This window comes from Volvox carteri (genome assembly GCF_000143455.1).
Source record: "Volvox carteri f. nagariensis unplaced genomic scaffold VOLCAscaffold_16, whole genome shotgun sequence".
In the NCBI taxonomy this organism is placed as follows: Eukaryota; Viridiplantae; Chlorophyta; class Chlorophyceae; order Chlamydomonadales; family Volvocaceae; genus Volvox; species Volvox carteri.
Window position 1 is genome coordinate 1,025,364 of NW_003307559.1, and position 16,482 is coordinate 1,041,845.

At 56.7% G+C, this 16,482-nt stretch overlaps 2 protein-coding genes across 2 annotated transcripts in view; one reads left to right on the top strand and one right to left on the bottom strand.

Moving 5' to 3' along the window:
- Positions 1-3,412: 3,412 nt before the first annotated feature.
- VOLCADRAFT_104503 (uncharacterized protein) lies at positions 3,413-4,740 on the top strand (the record flags this gene model as incomplete). The annotated part of the gene is made up of 3 exons (XM_002949811.1): positions 3,413-3,483; positions 4,265-4,392; positions 4,465-4,740. The coding sequence occupies exons 1-3, from the start codon at positions 3,420-3,422 to the stop codon at positions 4,738-4,740; spliced, it is 468 nt and encodes a 155-aa protein (XP_002949857.1). The 5' UTR covers positions 3,413-3,419.
- A 2,649-nt stretch (positions 4,741-7,389) lies between these two features.
- VOLCADRAFT_90312 (uncharacterized protein) overlaps positions 7,390-16,482 on the bottom strand; it is a gene marked incomplete at both ends in the record, with an annotated part of 13,838 nt that continues 4,745 nt past the window's right edge. Inside the window, 12 exons of the mRNA XM_002949916.1 lie at positions 7,390-7,446; positions 7,491-7,606; positions 8,128-8,308; positions 9,075-9,137; positions 9,753-9,897; positions 10,935-11,136; positions 12,669-12,772; positions 13,842-13,981; positions 14,169-14,267; positions 14,312-14,347; positions 15,231-15,316; positions 15,421-15,808. Coding sequence (XP_002949962.1) covers positions 7,390-7,446; positions 7,491-7,606; positions 8,128-8,308; positions 9,075-9,137; positions 9,753-9,897; positions 10,935-11,136; positions 12,669-12,772; positions 13,842-13,981; positions 14,169-14,267; positions 14,312-14,347; positions 15,231-15,316; positions 15,421-15,808 — 1,617 coding nt within the window. The remainder of the gene's footprint in view (positions 7,447-7,490; positions 7,607-8,127; positions 8,309-9,074; positions 9,138-9,752; positions 9,898-10,934; positions 11,137-12,668; positions 12,773-13,841; positions 13,982-14,168; positions 14,268-14,311; positions 14,348-15,230; positions 15,317-15,420; positions 15,809-16,482) is intronic.

The following is a 16,482-nucleotide window of genomic DNA, read 5'->3' on the forward strand; positions in this document are numbered from 1 at the left end:
CCCACGTGGCTCGTGTTGCTCACCCGCTTCGCGATCCGAACACGGAAGCTCAGAACAACAGTGGAGGGAGGACGGACGAGGAGGGAAAGCGGCGGAAGCTCCCTGTCCAGCAGGCCGCCTTATTGCGGTGGGTAGGCGAGAGGATGGCGATACGGAAGGTGGCGGAGCAAATGGCGGCTGGTTGCGGACGAGAGGGGGGGCTTCTGAAGAAGGATGGGGGGCCCCGTGGGGAGGTAAACGCCGTGAGAGATGCAGGAAGGAAGATTCTTTCGGATTTAGGAAATAAAATACAGGTAGGTATCGGTACTGCGATAGTAGGGGCAGCGTGATCTGGTGCTGCAAGCCACTGAATGGCTCCCTAGGGGAATTCCTTGTCATCGGTCCCTCCTCATCTTGTAACTGATGTTTTGATAGAGACAGGCGGGTTCGTCGGTCCGCCTGTCTGTCATCCTGTCCGCCATCCGTCTGGGGGGCCTCATATAACATTTTCATTCTTTTTCTCCTCTCTCGACATTCTCCTCTGTTTTTTCCGATCTCACGTGATTTGACTCACGTGATGACATATGATGGTGGTGGTGGTGGTGGTAAAAACGAATAAAGGCAGGTAATGTGTGGCCACAGGGCCCGTAGATGCTACACGGCGCCAGAGCTTCTGCGTGATGGATGGTTGCACAAATCCCAAAGGATTTTGGGTCCTTATAATAATGATGTAGACGTTGGCCTCGATGCCATGTGATAGATTTTGATAGGATGGGGCTTCCCTCACTGCCCTGAATATGTGTATGAGAATGAGTATGTCCTTGCGCGGGTGGCGTGTCAATGTGTCAGGTACCTGTCTGTCTGTCTGTAGTGTCAGTCTGGTATTTTATCTGCAGGTCTCTTGTCTGTCTGTCTGCCTCTGTCGTGGGTTGTCTCCGCATCTGCCTGTGTGTCCGTCTGTCTGTCTGTCTGTCCACGTGGTTGTCTGGTTGGTCCGCATGCTTAACCTGTGTGCGTGGCTGCTTTTGACTGTCTGTCTGTCTGTCTGGGTCTGTTTTTATCTGGATATCTCTTCTCAGCGTTAACTTTTAATATTGTGCTTCTTGTGTCCGACTGAGGGGGGTCCGTCCTGTCCTAATGATGAAAGGAGCCGCAGGAGGATGTCACCATGCTCTGATGCCAACCACACCCGGGGAGTTGCGCCTTGAGCAGTTGCGGACCGCCACGAAGAAGAAAAAGGTCGCCAACGGTTCGCAAGCGAGTGTTGTAGTGTGCCTGCAGTACCTGCAATTGGGACCTTAACCACCCGTAACCGAACTCCAGGCATACTAGCAACAAAATTAGTGGCTGTGAGCACTCCGCCCCCAATCGCCCCAGCTATCTTACCTGGTAGGAATGGCGGCAGATATGTGAAGATGATGCTGCCCGGCCGATCTGGTATATGTGTTTTTTCTTTCCTTAGACACGGATGAATATATTCCGTCGAGAGTTTTACATTTACATGTTCGCCGATGAGATGCCAGGTGATGTATGTGTGCAGTTTTTTTGTTGGAGGTTAGTAGTCGGGGACGGAGGTGCCGAGGTGTGTGCTAGTGTGGGGTGGTGATGTTGTTAGGGGAGGAGAAGGGGCCAGCCCGACGGGAGGGGGAGGGGGAGTGTGTGTGTGTGTGTGTGTGTGTATGCAGCCTCATCGCCCCTGTCTCGACGTTTTCAGCTTGCTGTGCGGGGCGGGCAGGAAGGCTGCTGCAGGACGATGGATGCACGATGGTGGCACGCACGTTTTTATGGGACGACCGCGCGGGCTATGTGATAGACGGTGGCCGTGAGGGGTGTTTAGGAGGCGAAGGTTTTTGTTTTTTGGAAAGGAGGGCCTGGATTATGGCTTCAGATGTGAAGGCAAGCGATAGCAGATTGCTGATATCTGCTGCAGCACCGACGCGCTGCACTAGGAGCGATTAACACCTCAGTGGCGCTGTTGTTGTTGCTGTTGTAGTGAACACCTTGGGAGGTTGTGCGAATGACGTTTGGTTTGGTATGTGCTCTGGTATGCCTGCTTTTATTGGGATGGAAAGAGTGTACGTAAACAGTGGCTAGGGAAGGAATGCTGATAGCAGCACGCCCTATATATTGTATTACAACTATATCGCAACATACGTTTGCTTGGTGTGCATTGGTGGATGGTGGATTTGGATTTCTATGTGTGTGTGTGTGTGTGTGAAAGGAGAGAAGACCTCATGATGTTTGTAGGTATGTAAATCTCTGCGTGTGCTCGAAGCTTGCTATGTGTTTCGCAGGCGTACAGATTGTACCTAACGCATGGTTGTGTTGCAGTTTAATGGTCTATTAAAAACGTCGGCCGAGCAGCCCTTCGCATTGTTAAGGCGTGAGTGGCGTTGGAAGCGTCTCCTTCCCTCAGTGCGAGGTGGGCGTTTCAGGGTTTGTTGGCCGTGTATCTGTTTTTGCTCTCCTCGATGCCCCTGAAGGCGGTTGTTATATTCCTTTCCTTTATATTCCTTTACCGTTTGTGCGCCCGTAGAGATGTTCTGGTACTTAATCGTAATTTATACTATATCCAGGGTAATCACGACTGCTACCATTACTGGTATAATATTCCTGCTGGGAAAGCATCGCCTTCATGCCCTCAGCACGTGCGGGTATTGTTGTGCGCTTGTTGCAAGTGTGTGAGGCAGGGGCGGACGGCAGCGTGGGTTCGGGGCAGATCAGGAACACAGCTCACGGGTACATAAGAGGTGTGGTAAAAAGTAATATGACTCTAGATTGAAACGTGTGATTTGTGGATTGAAAATAAATAAGTGGCGTATCTGTGTGTGGGTGTCCGCGCAGTTGAAATCCGTCCTCTTCCTCCGCGCGGGGGAGTCCGGTGTGTCACGTTGACACGGTGGTGTGTTTTATTGTTCGCTGTCGTACGGACAGGTTTGACGGGCCTTATGTGACGCCATACCGACCCCCTCCCCTTCTGTACAGCTAATGGTACAACAGATGAACAGGCACAGGTCTTCTTTGACACCGAGAGCAGCTAGCAAAGACAACCCTAACTGGACTCGTTGAACCTTGCGAGGCGAGGAAGGGGAAGGGCCTGAAGAGGAGGTGGGGAGAGGGGGAAGGTGCACTCAACGCATGTTTGGTATTTGCTCAGCCTCCCCCCGGGGCTGTGTTTCCTCCTGTTGTCCTCCTGGGTTCAGAATACAGGTGGATCGATGAGCCGGTAATATTGCGGGATGGGGGGCATGTGGACCCGAGCTAGGACATGCAGGGTCTCGGAGCATGGAATGGGAAAAGGAAGGGGAGGAAGCACGTCAAGAAGTCTTCCCGCAGGGGTGTATATGTTCTAAACCTCTTCCCTCCTGCATTACATTTGCTTTTTTAGGTCCCTGCACAACAGGTGTCGTTTACTCTGGTGGCGGAGAAAAAACTCCCGAATGGATGCTGCACGTATGATGGATGGGGCTGTGATGGAGGTGGTTTTGTGTCTGCTGTGGGGACGTAGGTTTGTCGGCATATGGATGTGCGGGATCTCTTGGCATATATTCGAATGGAATATGCGTGGAACCTTTGTGTGAGGAGTAGAGATGGGATTTTGTGTTTTGTGTGGAGACGGTCGATATGTTGCTGTCTTATTCCCCGCCCGACCGACCGTTTTGCTGTTTTCTCCACGCCGTCTGCATGAGCGGCAAACAGGATCCTCCACTGTTATCGTTACTACATTTATGAGCGGCTGTCTCGGCATAGCTCGCGAAGCGCCAACAGAGTGCAAAATTTGGTACTGAGAAGAAACCGTAACCTCGCATCCGACCAACCCAACATTTTTTACCTTTGCATCCTTACCACTACCCCTAAACTGAGAAAACCGCCATTTTTTGCGGCAGTTGCAACTCGACAACCGTCGCAAAGTCTAAACCTTTAAAACCCCCGTTTCAGTCACAGTTTCACCTCCTGTTAAGATACGGCTCTCGACTGGCCGCGTCTGGTCTCGGGCTGCATCTGCTCCAGGCCCCTCCCCCGGGAATTCTTCCCCCTCAAACTCTCCACGTTGCCTTCCTCATCAATAAATGACAAATGGAATGCTGCTAGCCACCGGAGAGCGGACACCGGCCGTCCACTAATCCTTAACAGCTCTCTGCAAACGAGCCCTCAGGCCTATTGTGCCGTGACATCGTGAACAACAAAAAACGGGTCGTGGTGAACACGGTAGTTACCAGCAGCATTCGACCAGCAGCCCATTGTCGGTGCGGCCTGTGCGCCACCTACCCTCGCCTATGCACAGCTGCTTCGCAGTCGCTACCGCCGGGCTCGCTTGGACGGGCCGCTGGCTGCCCCTTTGCCTCTTCCTGCCACCCTCCTGTCGCCATCCCCGCTATCGCCGGGCTGCTTAACCTCCGGAGTTTGTTGAGGGTGGGGCAGCTGGCTCAGTACGGCAGCTACCCACAGACTCCTCTCAACATCTGCCGCTGTCCACTGGCACAGAGCCGCGTGCTTCCTCCCGCCGCCGCCGCAATCGCCATTCGCCGCCATCCGGGTGCTCGCATTGGCTCCGCCGCTGCCACTGCCACTGCCGCAGCCGCTGGCAGTGCCGTCAACTCGGCCGCTGCTGTATTGCTGTACGAGAATGGTATCGTCAGACGGTTGTGGCGGCTGGTCCTTATCACCAGATCTAACTGCCGTCGACGCCGCCGCCACATTATCGTCATAACCATCATCATCATCATCCCCACCATCACTACCATCTTCGGCAGCAGTTGAAAAGCCGGTCCTTGGCCCCGGGGTGCTTTGAAACTATGGCGGTTCGGCCAGAGGGCGTGCGGTAGCGGGAGATGGGAACCAGGGAATGTTAAGGCTTTCCAAAGCGCAACGGATGGACGGGTTCCGGAGAGCGAGCCTATCAAATGATGTGTGCCGATGTGCGGATGAGAGCCGCAACGGGAGCCGAGTAGTTGCTGCGTGCTGCGTTGGCATTAGGGCAGGTGGAACGCCAACCCCGCACACACTTTTCCGCGGACATACGGTCCCTACAATATGAGGAGGAGCCTTGCTCAGTTAATTCTATACACTACGTCACATTTACCTACTATGTTTGATTTGTCCGTCGAAAGCCTCTAGGTTGCAACACCGACACAATACCAAGTACGAGCTAATTGTCCATGCTTGAAATGTCTTTAAAATATATGCTCTTACAATATAATGAAGTATTAGGAATTTAAAACACCTTTTATGCAAGGCATTTACTTAAGGTGAGTCACAGATCGTATCGTAGGGCCGAGCGCCGGTGGGCGGTTTCCGGCTACACCCCCGAGGTACCAGCTGGTACCTCATATTGCAGGCATGGTTTCATGTAAAAATAGCAGCTGCTGCTCAGCCGAGGCACCGTGGCGCAGGCGTCTCCGCTCGTCAACGAAACACGCTGAAGAGAATAGCGCCCCAAGCAACCTTCCCAAATACTGCTGACCGTTTCTTTGGCATCTTGTTCAATCCGCAGGTATCGACTCGCTAATCGGCTACCATCCACCCGGCCCCTATCGCGAACCACGGCCTGGGCGTCTGGACATAGGTACTTGCAGCTGCCTTGATGCTAAGGCCCCAACCCCTTCCGAGCCGCAATAAACCATGTTCATACATATGGTCATCTCAGGTCCCTCTTTTCCCCTCAGGAAGATCGTATGTATGAAGTGTGGAACAGGGGGGTCATATCTTCACCCTGTGGCCACTGCCCGGCAGACCCTGCCTTCCCCGGTATTTCGGGGCACCCTCTATTCAACTCCTCAGTGGATCGCTCAGGTTCCGCACCCACCACCGGCATCCAACGGAATCTGCCGGATCGACGGCGGCCCAACTCCATTTCTGGTCAGCTCGCAAGTTAACTTTATCCCAGGTCACCACCGTCCAATGACTAGGGGCACTTTACCTTCCATCATCGGAAGAATTTTCGACCTTAACAGGTCTCGATTCCGGGATCTCCCGGGGGCATTGGTGCGTGCTCTACCAGTACTGCCTGACCTATAAAAGTAAAGTATGTATGCATGCGTGTATGCATGTCGCTGTGCACGGGCAAGAAGCTTCAACGGAAAACGCTGCCAGAGTTGTTATCTGGGCCCCTACTGGGTATCCTACTTGCCAGCCGGCAGATGCCACTTCTCCCCAGGCGCTGTGCTGTATTCCGGGCGGTAATGTTGACACCCCGGTGAACCGAGTTGGTGGGTGGTGGACACCTGCCGCAGGAAATGGAGCCCACAGTCGAACTCGCCTAAGGGCTGTGCAATACTGAGAGCCAACGGGGGGAGCGAAGGCGGTTTATGACGTCATTTGCTGCTTTGAAGCTAATAATGACGCAAGCCACCAGGCCGCAGCACCATGGTGGCTATCCAGCTACGTCATGGAGCCAGCCATCATTGTGTGTGCTTGGTACCGCCTGGAGATGGAGTCCATTGTATGTTGGCTTGTATGGGCGGTGCAGCTGTGTTCCGTTGGCAGTACAGCAGTACGCTACCATGGCGCGGGCCGGGTCGACCCTGAGGGGCCTACTTCCTTGCGGCGGAGGGTGCACCTGGTGTGAGGGTGCATGGTGAGGAGGTGTGGTGGTGCGGCCTGCGGGCTCCTTTTCGCTCTTCTGGTATCGATCGCCACTCGGGCCGATGAGTGATGATGAGCAGCATAAAGCTGCTGGCACCACTCTCTCTCTCTCTTTTCCTGAAGAACAGCCTCCGACAACTCTTAGTGTACGGTATCAATGTACGGTGATAGATATTGTCCGACCGCACACTCTCAAGGAGTGAGTTGTCCGGGGTCCCTGAACTCCCCCGGGACTGAACACCCTTTCCCTACTGCTTTCTTGAGAGGCGTGTTTTAGCTTTGTGGCAGGATCTGGATTTTAAGTCTTAAGCCTAAAATTATGACACGTGCACTATCTTACTCATCGAGGCAGGTCTGTCGGTATGATGCCTCTATGTTCTGGATGGATCAGGTCCGATCAATTGCCGACCAGGAAAATCCGTTTCTCGGCGGCGGTCCCTCCTTTACCTGTGCACCTCGCAAAGACCGCCACCGCAACCCCGCAGGTGCGAGCTCCCCTAACGCACGCCGTACATTCGATACCAATCCGACGTATGTTAATCAAACAGCACACAACGCCTGTTTGATAAAATAAATGTTGTTTAAAAAGGACTCACATCGCCGGTGGCCTCATCCTGCTGCTGTCGGTTAAGCTCCGTGGCCTTGTACTGCAGCCGGGAGGTCAGCTCCAGGTAGGCCTTGCACCGAAACCAGCAGAGACGACAGTACGGCGGTACGACGGGAAGGACACATATAAGACAAAGGCCACTTTATGCGCAGCTTTAATGTCGGTGTCCCTTAATGGTGCGTTTTTCCTTATTGCTCATTTTTGCGAAGGACACATACTTACATGGGTGACCAAGGAGCCTCACGGACTTCGTTTCTCGCCTCGCTAGCAGAGGCCTCTGGCAGGAAGAAAGGAAAGTTAAAACTCTTACGTGCTTTACCTTGATGCTGTAGTCCGACTGGCGGCCGGCAGGCAAGCAGGTGGCCAGGGCCTCATCCCCCATGTACGGCACGTACGGACACGCAGCCGACAGCAATGCAGAGGCAGTGGCGGGACCTGAGGAGATGTGGTGGTGGAGGGGGGGGGGAAGCACCAAACACTCCAAAAACCTCCAAAAATCAACAACAAAACAATCTGACATCTACAAGCGAGAGCAGCTAGCTAGGCGCCAATTTGGGGAGTTGCATGACACCAGGCAAGTTGGGGGTTATTGCATTGCGCCATGTAAACCCCCAAATCGCATCATGCCATATGCATGGCGCTGGCAGGGGGCTGCGATGAGAGGGGGCGATGAGAGGGGATGCGAGGGAGGTGTGGGGTGAGATGGCTGGAGGCAATGGAAGTATTTGTGTTTACCTGGCAGTCAAGAAAGCGATCTCAGGGACGGGCTTAATCTTTCTCATACTGCATTACAAATCCCCTTCCCCAGGTTGTAGGTAGAGGTTCCCTCTGGAGGCGGGAAGCAGCCACACTTTTCGAACCCCGCCCTGTTGTGTGGGTACCCACCACCCCCTCTCGTACCCCTCCCCCCTCCCCCCCACTTTGCGGGGCCCTTCCTCCCACATGCAGTCGCTCACCAACACCCTTGAGGGCTGTAAGTGCCTCCACTGCCGTACGTAGTGCCGTATCGCAGTGCTGTTTGGCGGTGGTGGCGGAGGCTGCTGCACTTGTAGCAGCATCAGCAGCAGCGTGTGGTGGCAGGTAGTCCCGCATGGTGGCCAGTGCCTTGGCTGATGCCGCTTCCACCGCACCCTCCGGCTGCGGGGACGAGAAGGAAGGGATGAGGGGGGTGGAGGGGGTGGAGGGGGTGGAGGGGGTGGAGGGGGTGGAGGGGATGAAGGGGGGGAGCTGGGCTTTTCAAGGGGTATGGATGTGCATCGGAAGGGTTGCGGAGGGGAGAGGTGATTGTGTATGCGTACATGGGGGGTTATGTCGCAATAAAACTTAATAACAGAAATATATCATGCCAGTATCTGCACATGGAAGCAATAGGAAATGCAAGGGGTGGGTAGGGGGAAAGGATGCGAGGAAGGGAAATAAGTACATCCATAGTACGGATGTGTGTTCCCCCTGAGGGCACCCGAGGGACATCATCAACTTCTGTTGGCCCCAGCAGTAACCCCCCCGGGGGGTAGTTCGGGGCTGGGGGCTGGCTGGCTGTGTGCTCAACACATGGCACCTTATGAGCACTGGGCGGGAGGGGCGGGAGGACCTCCTCCCCGGGGGGGAGAGGCCCTCTGGACCGGAGGTGGAGGAAAGGCCGGCTTGCTGGGCAGTGGGGGGATGGCAGCGGTGCACCGTAGTACGGCAGTCGAAGATGCGATGTTCACATCGCCACTTTGTGGGCCCCCCTTACCTCCCTACCCCCCTGGAGCTGCCGCCACTCCGCCCCATAGTTGTCCTCTTCCTCCCCCTCTCTATCCGTCCAGACACACGCCAGCCATCAGCCACCACCACCACCAGCAGTAGCCCAGTGACTCCACCAACACTCCGAAACCCCTCTCCCCTCCCCGGCTTTCCGCACCTGCTCCCGAGCGTACGACAGCAGTCTGGGTCGCCACTGCCCCCGAGCCAGCTTCCATTCCACCTAAGGGTTCCATTATTACCCCCGATCCGGATCAGGGGTGTGAAGGGGGGGTTGAGAGGGGGGTTTCAGGGTTTATGTGGATTTGTGTGGAGATGGAGATGGAGATGGGGATGGGGACGGGGATGCAGCAGGAGCACTGACTCCTGTCCTGCGTCCAGAGCAATGACGCAACTGTCCCCACATCCCCAGGTCTTCCGGGGTGGTGGCCCCACCCCCCGGGGGGAATACCAATCAGCGTGTTTGTGTGTAGCTCCTGGGGGGCGGTCTGAGGGAGGGAGGAGCTGTCATGGGCGGCTGCCCTGAGCTTGCCCCGCAGCCCCGCAGCCCCCAGAGCCCCCATCACCCGCAGGACCTACCCTCGGCGGTGGGGAGTGCCGAGGTGTCTAGTGGACGCATCCGCGGACGCCGCCCTCCCCCTTTCCCCCTCATCCTCGCCTTCCCCGCTGTGGGCTCAACTCAGCAACCTCTCTCCTTCTCTCCTGCTCCGTAAGAACTGGACTCCGGTTCCCCTTTCCACCCCGCCCCCTATTCACGCACACCGTGGATTCCAGCAACGGGGCCCCGCCCTCCCATCCCCCCCCGCACACACACACACACTCTCTCTGTCACACCTACCAGCTTCTCCAGCTGCTGTCGAGTGATGTGTCGAGTGACTCCCTCGCAACCCGTGTGCAGGGTGCTGCCGCCTCCCTCGCGTCCCCCACTCCCCGGCGGTGGTTGTGGCGGTTGCAAGCACGGCGACAGTTCTAAGAGATACCACCTGAAGAAGCGGAGGGGAGGGGTGGGGAAGTTCGGAAAGGTGCGGCTCCAGGGGGGTCCGGGTCCATGAAGGGGGAAGACTGAAACCCTATCCGGCACCTCGAACGCAACCGTACAGCAACCCATGAAGGCTATAGGACATAGATTGTAGCTTAGAGGCGGCAGGAGCGAAGCGAGTATAGCCTCTAAGCTAAGTTACGTACGGCAACCGTACGGCTTGCCAAATTTCGATTTTGCTACATCAGCTGACAGCTCCATAGTTCCGGCATTCTGTCTACACTGTTGGAGCTTATTGTTGCCGTTTCACTTCCCTCTTCCTCCCGCCCTCAGTGTCCCTCGTTTACATGGGCGGCAGGCTCGGCCTAGTTAGAGACCTGGTGGTGATTGGGCAGTCCACTCGGAACGCCAGACGCACCACTGTACGGCGATCACCGCACGGCCACAGGGCCTTTAGAGTATCGCTGCGCGCTAGGAATGTCGCCTGGCCAGCCCCGCTGGCCAGGGTGCGGTTCGTGCGTCGCTGACGCTTCAGGTTTGCCGTCGGGGCGGGTGACCAGTGGACGCGGTCAGTCATTAATGCTGCGTTTAGTTGTCTAGTGCTGTGTGCCAGTTCTTTCGGCCATGCTGGTGTGGCCGCGCTGGGGACAGCGCTGCGTGCGCTTTGACTGTGCAGTGTGGCACTAGACCGCGCTTCGGCACATACGCGCCCCTGGCGCTCCGAAAAGCAGCAGTACTGCAGTGGTGTGAGGCCATGACAATCGAAACCCCGTCAGATTGGGTTTGGGAGGTGAACTGCTCCAGGGTTGGGGGGAGAGGGACAAGTCCAGGGGGGAAATGTGTGTGTGGAATGGCGGGGCGGCGGCGGCGGGAGTATCTTTATTATTCGGACAAGTGGTGGTGGTTCGGAAAGGGGGACTTAGTGGCATTAACGGTTCTCCCTCCCGCCCTCTCACTCCGCCCTCTCCTCCCTCGCGCGTTGTGTGTAAGTATGTATGTGTGTATATGCATGTCCGTCCCCCTGGGGGGACCGCAGCTGACCTGTCTAGGGAGGGGTAGGCGGCCTTGTGAGATTTGCCGCTACTGCCCACAGCTGCTACAGCGTTGCTGTACTGACGTCGTACAGCTGTCCAAACTGCGTTATCACCGGTGGCCCACAGCTGGGAGGGACTGGGCAATTTGATGGCGATGATGCCTGGCTCATCTTGAGTCGCTTCTGCGCCTTGAGGCTTCTTGATCCCAGCTGCGGGCAGCAGGACAGAGGGCTTCAAGTTGTTTTTTGGCATATTTCTCCACCGAAGCCAACCAGAGATGTTGTGAGATATTATATTAAGTATCTTGGAGAAAAATAATATCGTTGCATATGAAGGTTGTTTGCTTTCGCGAAGATTTCATGCGAAATAGGATCCGCGCAGGTCTTTGTCTGTCAAGAAATCGCTGAGGCCATTGATATGTGCGGTCCTGGTCACGAGTTCCAAAGCTATGGGTTACTTGTCTCTCCTTTCTTTTTTCTTAAACGTCACGTTGCAGGATTGCAATTAAAAAAATAACCGCTTACAGTAGTTTGTCTTAACCAACCGTCTTGAATCAGATGAGAAGTCGTTGTAGGCCCGCCATGTGCAAAGTCCCGCCGTGTCAGGTCCCGTGTGTAAACCCTGGACGATGATGGTATACATCTGATTTTTTGTATGTACATATACATATGTTCACGTTTTTTTTTGTGTGTGTTACACCTTGAGTTGCGTGACTCTCGAAAGGTGTAACCTGAGGGCAAAAGGCTGTCCGAAACAGATAGATGTCGTAAAATCGCACAAGACCCCCCCCACCACCACCCTATAGCTCAAAGGGAAACTGATGTCGAACTAGCCGAACTATCCAGAATGTTATGACGTACCAGTGCGATACTACCTGCCATTTGAAACCCTCCTTAGCCGGATAGGTACTGTGGATGCGGCTCGCCAACTTCAGCTGCTGGTCACCAAACGCGGCCACCATCACATCCCTCTTCATAGTCTGATCCACCTGGGCAGTCCAAAAGTACATGCTTTTCGTCTTTTTGAGGCTCGCAAAACTTGCTCGATATGCATCGCTTGCTAATGCGTTTAATGCGTTCATATGCTGCCGCTAGAAGCAAATAGAGCTGATGAGGAGATCGCGAGCTTCTTGGTATTGCGTCACGCCGTGGCATGCCGTTCTGTACCGTACCACGCAAAACCAAGTGTAATCTTTTTTCAAGGTTTTAGTTTCTTTCGGTGTGGAAGGAAGATGAAGCTGGTTTACATCACAACAGCTAGTTTACGTCCTCCGTTGCGGCCGGGCAGGGGCCAAGCAATAGCGGTATCCTCAACCTTAAGTGCCCAGCAGAGCTCGTTTAAGATGTGCAGGGTTGTGCAGGATGCGGGGCTTTGGCCATGGTTGACGTTTGGGACATGCCAGGGCGATGAAACTGCATATTTGTAAGATAGGATGCACCTAGTAGCCAGTCCATATTAAGGCTCGCCGGTTCTTGGGGGCCTTATCCGAATGAGGGCGTGCTTTAGGCGAGGCCCCATATTAACCTCTACCTGCAGCCGCGGCACCGGGCCCCCCCCCCCCCCGCCCCTCGTCATCCCGTTACATGTCCCAGCGGATGGCCATCACAGCACAGCACCTGCCGCCATCCCCACCTACCCTCGGCTCACTCGACGTCTACAACACTCCCTGCCGCCAGCAGGTGCGAGAGAGACGTCGACACAACCCCGCGGCCTTTCGAGGAAAGGCACATGTGATACACACGTGCCCACCCGGCGCAATCCAGCAGCACCAATACCATCAGCGGCTGGGAGGACAGCTGACCCCATTCACCCGGGAAGGACAGCTGACCGCATTGGCGTGGAGAGCTTCAGGCGCGATAGGGGGAGCCGAGTGGTCCGAGGCCCGATACCCACACCCCGGCAGTGACCTTTCCATCACCACCACCACCCCCCCGTTGCCGAGCCGACTTAGGAGAGCAGGGGGCCGGTGAAGTACCCTACGGCTATATACGCATTGCACGCACTTCCTTTCCAATGACTTACACACCCACATTCCCCCCCTTTTCCCCCCATCCCCCCCCACAAACACGCGCGCACGGTCCCCTTCCTGCCCTTCCTAGCTCTCATCATGTATTTCAAGGAGACTGATCTAGATACATCACGTAAACCCGTACACTCACACTCTGTACGGCGAGAGCCACCGGGATCCCAATCCCCTCCTGGACCACACCCTACCATGTTACCGTGCACGTCCGCAAGGCAACGGAACTGGGGGGGTGTGTCCCCAGGTATCCCCCACTGCACACACACACACACATATTCCCTCGTTCCGCACAAAACCGATCCCCCTTTTTCCCTCAACCACACACGCGCACACCCAGCAGTGGCTCATGCACCCAAGCACCCTCCCCTTCAGTGTTCACTGGATTGGGACACAGACACTCGCGAGCGAGCCACCGGGCTACTGCCTAACGGAGGAGAGCCGCCCGGCTACCGCCCTGCCTGCAGCCACATCCGCCGCCACAGCTGGCTGCTGCAAAGCTGGTGTTGAGTCATCAATCGCCATTATGCCGTATCCCCCCCTATGCTGCGCATGCCACTGCTAACAGCTCATGTCAGAGATACCTCCTTTCATCGTCAGGAGGAATCATCATCAACGGCGTGTTGTGTTGTCTGGGCTGTGGGTCCAGCCGCCATCTCCAGCAGCCGCTGGCACTGCCTAATGCTGGTGCTGCTGGTGCTGGTGGTGGTGCTGCTGTTAGTGCTGGTGGTGCTGCTGTTGGCCTCTGCCAGGCTTCTGCACCTCCTCATCCCACCTGACGGGTGTGTGTGTGTGTGGTTAGCAAGGGGACCGCCAGTGAGATTGATAATGGCTTCAGACCGGAACATACCCCTCCCCCTGCCCCTGCCCCTGCCCCTGCCCCCTGCCCCTTACCGGACCAGAGCTGCCAGCAGCATCTCCATGGGCGGCTTCAACAACTGCCTGATGAACCTGCCCTCCACACCTCGGGCCCGGTCGTTAAGGGCCTCCACCTCGGAGCGTTTCACCTCCAACAGCTTGGCCAGCCGACCAGCCTGAGTGAGTGACACGTGGAGGAGAGGGCGGGGTGGGGTGGGGTGGGGTGGGGTGGGGTGAGGTGGGGTGGGATGGGGTGGGGTGGTGAGGCGGGGTTTCCCCGGGGGAACGTGCGCTTGCACAGACAACCTATTCGTTGCTCCCCTGTGTCGTAACACCCGCTGCACCGCCCCTCCCCCCCCCCACCTTATCCCGGCGGGCAGGTGTGTTCGCGGGCAGGTTGCGCCAGAAGTGGCGACACGCCTCGTTGGCTGCCAGGACTGTACGGCGCAGGAAAGCCAACGTCTCGGGCGGTACGGAAGACGACGGGTCGCGGGACACCCCCCCACCCCCGCCGGGTCGGGGCACGGCGGAACCGCCGGGACCTGCGGGTGGAGTTTGACTAGTTAGTTAAGCAGTTATGGGTAGTATAGGTAGTTATAGGTAGAAAGCGGAAGTCCTAGGAAAACCCGCCTCTAGCTCTGACACGTCTGTCACGTCGTGTTTGCCGTACGAGGTGGCTTGGCTGTCGAGGTGTGTATTACTCGACTAGCTAGCTAGGGGCTGTGGGGACGAATCGGGCGGGGTAATAATGGAGGTACGGCAGGTTAGTGCCCGGGAAGCGCAGCGGCTTTGCTCGTACATGATATGGTACAGCAACCAAAATCGAGGATTAAAAATGCATGCGTTGCTAAGCTGTCGGGCGTACAAAAGGATCAGGGATGGAGCCGGTTCTGTGCGGGTGGGTGGGTTGGCAACATCGCGATGAAGATGATCGCGGCGCAGAGTTGGTGGCTGGATTCACCTGGCTGCAGCCCCCCCAGGCTGGTACTGGGCAGCATGTACGGCAGGTAGGGATTCCCTAACCCCCAGCATGTACGGCAGGTAGGGATTCCCTAACCCCCAGCATGTACGGCAGGTAGGGATTCCCTAACCCCCAGCATGTACGGCAGGTAGGGATCCCCTAACCCCCAGCATGTATCATACAAGGTTTGCGTCTCCTTCCCTCGGACAGCAGATTGCAGATTGCCCCTCAACCTGCCTACACTGACTTCTCCCGCCCCTGGCCCCCCCCCCAGAAGAAAGCAACCTGTCGACCCATCACCTCAGGTAACCCTGAAGGGAGTGGACAGACCTCCCACACCGCCAGTCCCCCCAGGGTACGCAGCGTGGCTATATTAGCTTAAATGGCAGGCAGGCGATATATGTTTCATGGTATGCGAAAATTAAGTTGACAAGTCCCAATTTTCCAAATTTCTCATTACGCACCGCTCCACCGACAACCTGAGTGGTTCCGGTTCTGGTTGCGTCTAAGATCTCCTTGCTTTCTGAAGAGATGGGAGCCATGACGAGCACTGGGACATTGAAAATGAAACTCATAACAGCGGATACACCCCCTGTTCACCCCATACCAAGATATATACACACACACATACACACAGCCCTCTCACCCACCCACCCGCCGCCTCGTCCTCCGCCATCGCCCGGGCCAGGGGTGTGGCCTCGAGCAGCGCCCCCTCAGCCGCGGCAGGGTCCAGGGGGACCAGGGGAAGGGCGCCGGGGGAAACGTACGACAACACAGTTGCCACCCCCTTCAGGCCCCCCGGGCCGTGTGGGCCCCTTAGGGGTCCCGGCCCCAACCCGCCGCCGCCACCGCCGCCGCCACCGCCTCCGTCATCCCCGGCCCCGAACGCGTCCTTCACTCGTTCGAAGTACCGTCGGGGGTCGGCAATGCTGAGGCTGTCCAGCTGCGGCCGCGGCGGCTCGTGAAGGTCGTACAGGCCCGCGCTGTGGCGGCGCCGCCGCTGGGGCTGCTGTACACCGTCGTCAGCGGCGCCGTCGCCACCCTGGGGACCAACCAACCAACCAACCAACCGGGGACCGGTCGCCGTACCGGTGGGATATATAGGAGGGCAGTGGAGCAGGGGAAATACCCGCCACGGGACCACAGGGACCACACGGAGAAATGATGGCGGCGGAGGAGGAGATAATAAATCCGATCGCCCCCTCCTTCCGTCTCTCCCTCTCGCGAAGCCGACTTACCTTCTTCCCGGGTCCCCACCAATGCCACCCGGATTTCGTTGATCTGTGGAGCTCGGCCACATGCCGTACTACCTGCCCTCCCCTCCGCCCCCTTCCACGTTGGGACAGAAAACTTTAAAAAATCACATCGGATCCTCCGTACAGCCAATACACATACACACGGCCGCCATGTCCCCTTCCCGCCGCGACTGCCACCCGGATTGACCCAACAAAACCCGGGGGCCCGACTCGGTTTCCGTCGCCCTCTTAGCCCCAAAACCCTTTTCGGGCCGCTGCCGCCGCCGCGTGTGGGGCCCCTTCCCTCATGCATGCCGTGGGCTGTTACCTTGTTCCCCCCGGACTTACCTCTTACCGGAGCCTACCCCCCCCAACTACAGCTGGTACGGACCCTTAGGTCCCTAAGGGACAACGGACAGGGCCCTCACCCCACGGCCCTACCCGAAACCCCCCCCAACCCGCCCCGAATTCCCCCTCCCCA